The sequence below is a fragment of the Lutra lutra genome, chromosome 14 (genome assembly GCF_902655055.1).
Source record: "Lutra lutra chromosome 14, mLutLut1.2, whole genome shotgun sequence".
NCBI classification, from domain to species: Eukaryota; Metazoa; Chordata; class Mammalia; order Carnivora; family Mustelidae; genus Lutra; species Lutra lutra.
The window spans coordinates 49,620,953-49,632,240 of NC_062291.1; the positions used below are offsets into that span (position 1 = coordinate 49,620,953).

Sequence of the window (11,288 nt, forward strand, 5' to 3'; positions counted from 1 at the left end):
GTGCTCTGAATATATCATGCCAGCTCTTTCTGGCCTGCCAGTTCTCTGTGGATAAGTCTGCTGCCAATCTAATATTTTTACCATTGTATGTTACGGACTTCTTTTCCTGGGCTGCTTTCAGGATTTTCTCTTTGTCACTAAGACTTGTAAATTTTACTATTAGGTGACGGGTTGTGGACCTATTCTTACTGATTTTGAGGGGGGTTCTCTGAACCTCCTGGATTTTGATGCTTATTCCCTTTGCCATATTGGGGAAATTCTCTCCAATAATTCTCTCCAATATACCTTCTGCTCCCCTCTCTCTTTCTTCTTCTTCTGGAATCCTAATGATTCTAATGTTGTCTCGTCTTATGGTGTCACTTATCTCTCGAATTCTCCCCTCATGGTCCAGTAGCTGTTTGTCCCTCTTTTGCACAGCTTCTTTATACTCTGTCATTTGGTCTTCTATATCACTAATTCTTTCTTCTGCCTCATTTGTCCTAGCGGTGAGAGCCTCCATTTTTTATTGCACCTCATTAATAGCTTTTTTTATTTCAACTTGGTTAGATTTTAGTTCTTTTATTTCTCCAGAAAGGGCTTTTTTTTTTTTTTATCTCCTGAGAGGGTTTCTCTAATATCTTCCATGCCTTTTTCGAGACTGGCTGGAACCTTGAGAATCATCATTCTGAACTCTAGATCTGACATATTACCAATGTCTGTATTGATTAAGTCCCTAGCCTTTGGTACTGCCTCTTGTTCTTTTTTTTGTGGTGAATTTTTCTGCCTTGTCATTTGTCCAGATAAGAGTATATGAAGAAGCAAGTATAATACTAAAAGGGTGGCAAAGACCCCAGCAAAATATGCTTTAACCAAATCAGAAGAGATGCCAGGTCGTGTGGGGGGGAGGGGATAAAAAGAGGTTCAGAGAGAAGAAAAAAACCATTTATAAAAAGAAAACGAATAGAGAAAAAATATAAAAAAGAAATACATATATATATTAGATAAACTCGTTAAAAAACGTTAAAAAAAGAAAAGGGTAAAAGTTAAAAAAATTTAGCAGAGGAGGAGAAAAAAATTGAAAAAGAAAAAAAAAATTAAATTAACTGCAAGACTAAAGAATCATAGGGAGAAAGCCATGAGTTCCGTGCTTTGCTTTCTCCTCCTCTGGAATTCCGCTGCTCTCCTTGGTATTAAAACTGCATTCCTTGGTAGGTGAACTTGGTCCTGGCTGGATTTCTTGTTAATCTTCTGGGTAAGGGGCCTGTTGTAGTGATTCTCAAGTGTCTTTTCCCCAGGTGGAATTGACCCACCCTTACCAGGGGCCGGGCTGAGTAATCCGATTGGGTTTGCTTTTGGGAGCTTTTGTTCCCTGAGCGCTTTCCATAGAGTTCTGGAGGATGGGAATGAAAATGGCGAACTCCCAGTGTCCGTCCTGGAGGAGCTGAGAGCTCGGGGCCCCACTCCTCAGTGCGCCCTCAGAGAATAGCGCCCAATTACTCCCGTCTCCCTGGCCTCTGGCCGCGCTCCGAGCTCACCGAGCCTGTGACTGGTTCAAGGTAACCCCAAGCTGAGAGCTCACTCCTTGGCTCTGTCTCTGTAGCCGGCTTCCCCGTTCTAATACCTGCAAGCTCTGCGACACTCAGAACCCCCGATCCTTCTGTGACCCTGTGGGACCTGAGGCCATGCTGACTCCCCATGGGCTTCACCCCGGTTTAGCCTCTGGAGCTATGTCCCTCAGCGGAACAGACTTTTAAAATTCCTGATTTTGTCCTCTGTTGCTCCGCTGCTTGCCGGGAGCTGGTCCCTCCCCCCACAGTCTATCTTCCCGTCGCTTTGGATTCACTTCTCTGCCAGTCCTACCTTTCAGAAAGTGGTTGATTTTCTGTTTCTAGAACTGCTGTTCTCTTCAATCTCCCGTTGGATTTGTAGGTGTTTGCAATCTTTAGATAAGCTATCTAGCTGATCTCCCGCTACCTGAAGTTGTCTCAGCCTGCTACTTCTCCGCCATCTTGACTCCTCCCCCTCTAGCAGATTTTTAAACAAGAGTTAATACCTAGTCTTCTGAAGTTGTTAAAAAAAAAGAAAGAAAGAAAGAAAGAAAGAAAGAAAGAAAGAAAAAGAAAAGAAATGGAATGAAAACTTCCAAACTCATTCTAAGAAGCCAGGATTACATTGATACTAAAACCAGACAAAGGCCTCAGTAAAAGGAGAATTAAAGACCAAAATACCTGGTGAATATGGATACAAAAATTCTCAATACAATTCTAGCAATTTGGATTTAATAGTATATTAAAAGAATTATTCACCAAGATCAAGTATGATATATTTCTGGGCTGCAAGGATGGTTGAATATTCCCAAATCAATAAATGTGATATACCATATTAATGAAAGAAAAGATAAGAACCAAGTGTTTCTGTCAATAGAGGCAGAAAAAGCATTTGAGGAATTAGCATCCTTTCCTGATAAAAACCCTCAGCAAAGTAGGGATGGATGGAACATACTTCAACATCATAAAAGCTATATACAAAGACACATAGCCAATATCATTCTCAATGGTGAAACACAGGGCCTTTTCCAGACAGTCAGATATAAAAGAAGGATGTCCACTCTCACCATTACTATTTAACATAGTACTGGAAGTCTTAGCATAAACAATCAGACAAGAAAAAGAAATAAAATGCATGCAAACTGGCAAGAAGTCAACCTGTCACTATTTACAGATGACAGGATACTCTATGTAGAAAATCTGAAAGACACCACCAAAAGTTTGCTAGAACTCATATATGAGTTCAGCAAAGTCACAGAATATAAAATCAATGTGCAGAAATCTCTGTTGAATTTCTATACACCAATAAGGAACCAGCAGAAAAAGAAACCAAGAAATCAATCCCTTTGCAAATGCACCAAACCCAATAAGATACCTAGGAATAAATCTAACTAAAGTAGTAAAATATCTGTACTCTGAAAAATGTAACACACTTATGAAAGGAACTGAAGAGGATACAAACAAATGGAAAAGCACTTCATGCTCATGGATTGGAAGAACAAACATTGTCAAAATGTTTATACTACCCAGATAATCTACACATGAAATGCAATCCCCATCAAAATACCACCAGCATTTTTCAAAGAGCTAGAAAAATCAATCCTAAAAGTTGTATGGAGCCACAAAAGACCCTGAATAGCCAAATCAATTCTGGAAAGAAAAACAACTGGAGGCATCATGATTCTGGATTTCAAGCTATATTGTACACCTGTAGTCATCAAGACAGTATGTTATTGGCACAAAAAGAGGCATATAGGCCAATGGAACAGATAGAGAACCCAGAAATGGACCCACAACTACGTGGTCAACTAATCTATGACGAAGCGGGAAAGAATATCCAATGGTAAAAAGGCAATATCTTCAACAAATGGGTTGTGAAAACTAGGTGACAACATGCAGAAGAATGAAGCTGGACCACTTTCTTACACCATACACAAAAATAAATTCAATATAGATGAAAGACCTTGATGTGAGAAGGGAAACCATAAAAATCCTAGAGGAGAATACAGTCCATAAGCTCTTCGACATTGACTGGAGGAACTCCTTATTAGGTATGTCTCCTGAGGGGAGTGAAACAAAAGCAAAAATAAACTATTGGGACTACATCAAATTAAAAATCTTCAGGTACAGAAAGAGAAATAGAGACAACATTTTCTTAACTAGAGAGCAAATTGATGGTCACCAAGGAGGAGATAGGTGGGGGAATGGTTTAAATAGGTGATGGAGATGAAGGAATGCACTTATGAGGAGCACTGGGCATTGTATTTAATGTTAAATCAGTAAATTGTACACCTGAAACTAATTACACTGTACGTTAAGTAACTAGAATTTAAATAAAATCTTACCAGAAAAGTCCTGTGTGTCATTGATGAAGAACTAAAGGCTACAGATATTCTAAGGTGTGGAACACCTTGGGCAACCACTGAAAGGAGTAGATAGGTAGGTAGGTAGGTAGGTAGAATAAAATCTTTTTTTTTAAAGAAACGATATTTTCAAATGACATACCTGATAAAGAGTTAATATCTAAAATTTATAAAGAACATATAAAACTCAACATCCAGAAAATGAATAATCCAATTAAAAAATGGGCCAAAGATATGATAAACCATTTTCCAGAGATTACATACAAATGGCCAACAGATAGAGGAAAAGATGCTTGATATCACTCATCAGTAGGAAAGTACAAATCAAAACTACAGTGAGATACCAACTCACCCCTCTCAGAATGACTAACAGCAACAATACAAGAAACATCAGTTGTCAATGAGGATGTGGAGAAAGGGGAACCCTCTTCCACTCTTGGTGGGAATGTAAACTGCTGAAACAACTCTAGGAAACAGTATGGAGATTCCTCAGAAAGTTAGAAATAGAGCTACCCTATGATTTGGCAATTGCACTAAGTATTCAAGGAAAGGATACAAAAATACAATGCAAAGGGATACATACAGCCCAATATGTATAGCTGCATTATCCACAATAGTCAAATCATGGAAAGAGCCCAAATATTTATTGACTGCTAAATGGATAAAGAGGATATGGCATAAATGTGCAATGGAATATTACTCATCCATCAAAAAGAATGAAATCTTGCCATTTGCAAGATGTGGATGGAGCTAAGGGTATTATGCTAAGTAAAATGTCCATCAGAGAAAGACAAATACCATGGGATTTCACTCATATGTGAAATTTAAGAAACAAAATGGAGCATAGGGAAATAAAAGAGAGAGAGAGAGGAAAACCAAGAGACAGACTTTTAACTATAGAAAACAAACTGATGGTTACCAGGGGGCAGGGGGTTGTGGCTGGAGGGATGAGTAAAATAAGGGATGGGGATTAAGGGATGCAGTTGTCGTGATGAACTCTGGGTGTTGTTTGTAAATGTTGAATCACTAAATTGTATACCTGAAACTAATATTACACTGTGCATTAACTAACTGATATTTAAATAAAAACTTAAAGTGGAAAAAATGGGCAGAGAAACTGAATAGACATCTTTCTAAAGAAGACATACAAATGGTCAACAGGTACATGAAAAGATGCTCATCACTAATGAAAATGCATGCATCCTTAAAGGAAAAATACAAGTAAGACCACAGTGAGAGATCACTTCACAATTCTTTGGATGGCTATTACCAAAATAACCCTCAGAACATTAAAAAGTGTTAGCAAGGATATGGACAAAAACAAACCCTTGCACATTACTGATGAAAATGTAAATGGGTCTGGCCAATCTGGTAAACAATGTAGTGTTTCCTGATACATTTCATAATAGAATCATTTTTTGATCCAGGAATCCCACCTATGGGTATATATCCAAAGGAATTGAAATATGTTTCTCAAAGAGATACCTGTACTCCCATGTTCACTGCAGCAGGTTTCACAATCGCTATGATGTAGAAATAACCTGAAAGTCCACGTAAAGAAGAATGGATAAATAAAATGTGGCATATACACATAATGGAATATCACTCAGTCTTTACAAAAAAGAAGACCCTGCCACTTGCAACCACATGGATATACATGGAGGATATTATTCTAAGGAAAAAGGCTGGCAAGAGAAAGACAAACATTGCATGATCTCACTTATATGTGTAATCTAAACAAATACGTGAAGCAGAGTATAGAATTGTGGGTGTCAGGGGCTAAGGGAGAATGAAATAAGGAGGTATTGATCAACTTTCGGTGATACATAATAAGTTCTGGAGTTCTGTGTAGCATAGGGCCTGTGATTAGCGATAGTGTATTGCCTACTTAAAATTTTGCCAGGAGGGAATATCTTAAGTGCTTTTGCCTACCAAGTAATGACAAAAAAATCAACAAAAGTAGCTAGGAAGAAATTTTTGGAGATGGCAGATAGGTATGGTAATGGTGATGATGATGGTTTCAAGAGGGTATACGTATCTCTGAACACATCAGGTTCTATACTTCAAATATCTACAGCTTTTTGTATGACCATCATTAATTGACTTAATTTTTATGATTGTATGTATCTTCAACACAGAATTAGTTCAGGGGATTTGTCTCAATAAAACATTTTATAGGACCACAATCTAGTGCATTAATCTCCAAGTTAGGATTTGGGTTTGTCCTTCACTGAATATGATCTATGGTTGGTAATGACCATCCCGGACTTATAGACTAAGTTTTAGATTCCTGTTATTCATTTTTGTGTTTGTCAAATTCACTCTTCAATCATAGTCTATCTCAAAGTAACATAAAGTGAATTTATCGAGTTTATGTGTAATAAATTATTTTTAAATGCTGACTAACACCTTGGGAAGGCTCACATTCTTTTCATTACTTTGACCACGGTTCTTTGATTTATTCTGCACATTCCTGAACTTTGACCACTTCACAACACTCCTCCATAATTCAACTCTCAGGGTGGACAATTATTTCCATGTTCATGCAGCATCTTGTGGCTGTGTGTATGAGTATTGTCAAGTGGATTCTAGAGATTATATGGCTCGGTCTCCATATTTTATGGAGAAGGTGTCTTATGTGTTTTTGGAAGTTGACCAGTTAGTTGACAGCAGCACCAGGCTTGTTCAATAAAGCACCAGGCTTGTTCAGTGCAAATGATTCAGAGTCTACTCTGGTCCATTTATATTCCATTCCCACTGCCACTCCCCTAAACCATCACTCTCATTCTTCCAATTCCTGTAACACTATCTATACACTTTCCTACTCTGATCTTGGCTTTTCCAAACCCTTTTTTATACAATGGATAACAGCCAATCATCTGAGATTTTTTTTAGGACATGTTTGATATTTCCTTACTATCAATCAGATAAATTCTGACCATGGTAATAGGACCATGCAGGCCAAATAGTATCTAACCTTGGTATATAATGTGTTTCATAAAATATATATGAGATTATCTAACCTCAGGGTTTGGTTAAAGAGAAACAAAATAAAAAATTTTCTTAATCATTTTAGAGATGTTTCTTTTTTTTTTTTTTAAATGCCATTTCAACTTTCTTTTTTTTTTTTAAATTTTTTTATTTTTTTCAGCATAACAGTATTCATTATTTTTGCACCACACCCAGTGCTCCATGCAATCCGTGCCCTCTACAATACCCACCACCTGGTGCCCCCAACCTCCCACCCCCCACCCCTTCAAAATTCTCAGATCATTTTTCAGAGTCCATAGTCTCTCTTGGTTCACCTCCCCTTCCAATTTCCCTCAACTCCCTTCTCCTCTCCATCTCCCCTTGTCCTCCATGCTATTTGTTATGCTCCACAAATAAGTGAAACCATATGATAATTGACTCTCTCTGCTTGACTTATTTCACTCAGCATAATAGAGATGTTTCTTTTGAAGAATAAATAGATACATTCTAGCTGTCAAATAGTTGGAAAAAGCACAAGTTATAAGGATTGAGATAATGGAAATGTTAGTTTTAAAATAGATGATCAGGGTGCCTGGGTGGCTCAGTGGGTTAAGCCTCTGCCTTTGGCTCAGGTCATGATCTCAGGATCTTGTGATTGAGCCCTAAATTGGGCTCTCTGCTCCGTGGGAAGCCTGCTTCCCCCTCTGTCTCTGCCTGCTGCTCTGCCTACTTATGCTCTCTCTCTCTACCCAATAAGTAAATAAAATCTTTTTTGAAAAAAAAGCTTAAAAAATAGATTATCGATCAGAAGACAACCTCAGAGTTGACAACACACTTCAGTGAAGGAAAATTTTTAATTCATTTATTTTCATTAGTAACATGAAGCATATAAACCACTTGAATCTTTGGAAGAAATTATAGAAGTATGAAATAAGCGCTCCCTTCCACCGATATACACAAGCATCTGTAGTAACAGCTTTAGGATAGGAACCAATCATAAATATGCATAATGCATCTGAGAGGCTGGAGCCAGAGTAAATAATTTAGGAGGTAGGAGCTGGTCAGCTATGGCATGGTGCAATCATTCTCTCTCTTTAGATAATGGTCTAAGCCTGAGAACAATTCTGTTTCCCTCCAGCATGGGACTGACACATGCATATGTGGCTAAGCTAAGGGCCAAGAACAGCGTTTCAGAGCACACCTGAGGCAAACCATACATATTCCAAGATGAAGGGTACTATGACCATTATTTCCTTAGGCTACGCATGAAGGGAATGTGGACCAAAGTATTGGTAATATTCCCATCATTTCCTTCATAACCAGAAAGTAATAGACAACCTTCTATTGTTTTAATTATCTAAATGCCTTTTGGTTAATCATCAATCCATTTTGTCATGATTATGGCTAGAGAGAAGTGAAATAAAAAGTGCATAAATTACTAAATTTTGGAAATTTCGAATACATCTTTATATCTGAGGGAAGAAAAAATTCAGTAAAAGATATTTCGATTAATCAATTGTCATCGAATTGTGGTATATTTAGGGAGAAGATAGTATGTGCATCAAGGTAAAATGTGACCTTGCAAAAACAGATTTCCATTCTTTTTTTAGGGGTGAGCAAGAAGAAGTGAGATCAGCCAGAGACCCTGTACCAGAACTGTGTGGACTGCTACATTGGCCAGAATTGAGGACACAGGGTTCTCTAAGGTCCTCTAGTCAAAGGCCATCTGATTTTTTTCATCTTGATATTTTCATTCTGTGCATCATCTCCCTCAGAGCCTGGTGGACCTGCTTGTTCCGCAGAGTGTAGATAACAGGGTTGAGCCGTGGGGTCACCACCGTGTTCACAAGGGCAGCCTCCCTGTTGGATTCCAGCCTTTTTGTTTGCTTTGGTTTCACATATATAGACACACAGCTGCCATACATCAGTGAGAGAACTATGAGGTGAGATGAGCAGGTGGAGAAAGCTTTCTTTTTCTCTTTGGCTGATGGGAGTTGTATGATTGTGACTACTATGTTGCTGTATGAAATGATGGTTATGAAAAGAGATGTCAAAAGGATAACCAAAGCGACAACAAAGGCCAGCATTTCAGTAGATCTGGTGTCAGAGCAGGAGAGATGAATCAGGGGGGCAAGGTCACAGAAAAAATGAGGAATGATATGGGGACCACAGAAGGATAACTGGAAAACCTTCACTACCAACCCAATGATGAGAGGGAAGGCCAAAGCGAAGCAGGCAGTGACCAGGAGGAAGCAAGTCTTCAGGTTCATGATGATCGGGTAATGCAGAGGCTTGCAAATGGCCACATACCGATCCAGAGACATTACCGCTATGAGGAGAGAACCTGTTGATCCCAGAAATACAAAGACAAAGGCTTGTATGAAACAGGCAGGAAAGGAAATGGTTTGCCTGCCTGAGAGAAAGATAACCAGCAACTTAGGAATAACAGTACTTGTAAAACAGCACTCCAAGAAGGAGAAAATTCTGAGGAAAAAGTACATAGGTGTGTGGAGCCTGGAGTCAGCACAGGTGATGGTGACTATGACCGAATTGCCTGCAATGGACGCCAGGTATGCCAACAGGTGCACCAGGAAGAGGACCTTTCCCAGGTGTTGGATGGCAGGAAACCCCTCCAAGGTGAATTCTTGGACAGTTGTCCCATTCCCCATTTCCATGGGCATCTCTTTCCACATCATCATCACTGCTGTTCTAACCTATTATAAAGACATCAGGGAGCACAAGGATTTTAGAAGAGCATTATTAAGTTATTTGAGTATCCAAGAAGGTGGCTAGGCTGTTAGCCAATGAATATGATAGAATCTACCTGTTCATGTTCTTGTGAGACTTAAGATAAATCATGTAACTCACTTGGCATATGGTGCCAATGTTTTTTATGTGTTCCTCAAATTCTAAGTGTAGTATTATGATCACTAGTATTATACCTAGAGTTTAAGTAGGCAGAGTTATTAACATTTTTGTATTATACATCTTATTCTTTTTATAACATTAATTTGTAAGTAAACATTACAATAATGTTAGTAATATTCCCTTCGACCATCCCTTTTAAAATCTGCAACACATTCTATGGTCCATCATCATCTGTTGAGAACTTACATTTTTTCTCTGCTCATCACTGAAATTCAGTATTTCTACTACTCCCCATAATAATCATAAGTCCCTTCTTCTAAAAGCAGAAACTAAGGCTCAGAAAGCTCAAGGGATCTTAGATTACATAGCTGGGACTTTAGCCAGAATGCCCAAATTTGAAGTAACTGCAGTTTCCAAATACAGTGACAAAATACTTTAAAACAGGAACAAATGTATTCTTGATGCCCTCTCAACCTTAAGTGAAAGATTAGTTTTATTTATCTTAATTGTTTCTCTCCTCAGACAATAGCACTGATGTGTTACAGACCAGTGGAATGATAAGGGGCTTAGAGAGGATCTACTTTAGTACAAGCATCTTATAGAAGGGGCTGGAGACCAGAGATATTAGGGGCTGCTCAACAGTACGAGGTAAGTTGTAAATCTAGGATTTACCACCCACCTTCACATGGTTCACGCTGGCCTGTGACAGAAGAGGGTATGATAGTAGTTCATAGGATTAACCCACTTATGAGGATGTGCTGGGCACCTGACAATCATGCACTCACTCTCACATCCAAGCTCAGTGAACATTCTTTCCTCAGTCCTGTCCATCAGTAACTTCTCTCAGGATGGTGTTTGGTTCCTGCATATTAACACTATGCTGAAGGTTGGCAGTGAGGAATGTGTCCTTCTCAGTAAACCACCGTGGGCCTGGGGTTCTGAGGGCAGCTCATGGAACTGAAGGACTCACCCCTGAGTGAACAGCCTGAAGAGTCTCTCCTTCTGTTCCTGTTGAACCCTGTTAAGTCCACCAAGTCACCAGGATGCTTGAGGCCAGGCACTCAGCCAAGAGTCACCATATGGGGGGCAGGGCTTCCTTCCTTCACAGCTATTGTCTTCTAAGAAATCAAAAGCTTGCTGTGGGCTGAGGGGAAAGGGAAGAGAAGGAAACTCATTCCTTACAGCCTGTGGCCCTGGGCTGGGGCAGGGGCGGGGGGGCGGGGTGGAGGGGGTGTAAATATGCATCCCGTGCTGCCAGTGTTCTGGCTGCCAGTGCCCTGTTTCCAAAGTGAAACAAGGCTATGTAGCACCCTGGAGCTTGAAACCCTAGAAAGGAGCAGAAGGACTAAAACAACCACATTTCACTGCTTCTAATTCTGGACTAGAGCTGGACTCCTAGACTACTTAGGGTTCTAATGAAAGGTCTGGCTCTGCCTTCCCCACTGGTAGCCCACCTAACATGCAATACTGCTGTCACCTCCTATAGCAATTAATGGGAGCACACAGCTTCTTACTGGTTTACCACTGGGTGCTGCTGAGACAAGGATCCTTCTGCAGCAGT

The 11,288-nt window shown here is 39.5% G+C and overlaps 1 protein-coding gene across 1 annotated transcript; it reads right to left on the reverse strand.

Annotated features, from left to right (window-relative positions):
- Window positions 1–8,595: 8,595 nt before the first annotated feature.
- LOC125085213 (olfactory receptor 6C75-like) lies at window positions 8,596–9,558 on the reverse strand. Its single transcript, XM_047703495.1, has one exon. It carries the CDS (start codon window positions 9,556–9,558, stop codon window positions 8,596–8,598), a length of 963 nt encoding a protein of 320 aa, XP_047559451.1.
- Between the last annotated feature and the right edge of the window lie 1,730 nt (window positions 9,559–11,288).

Bases quoted from the DNA above. Each gene is read 5' to 3' on its own strand.
- LOC125085213 (XM_047703495.1), bottom strand. From the start codon at position 9,558: ATGATGATGTGGAAAGAGATGCCCATGGAAATGGGGAATGGGACAACT.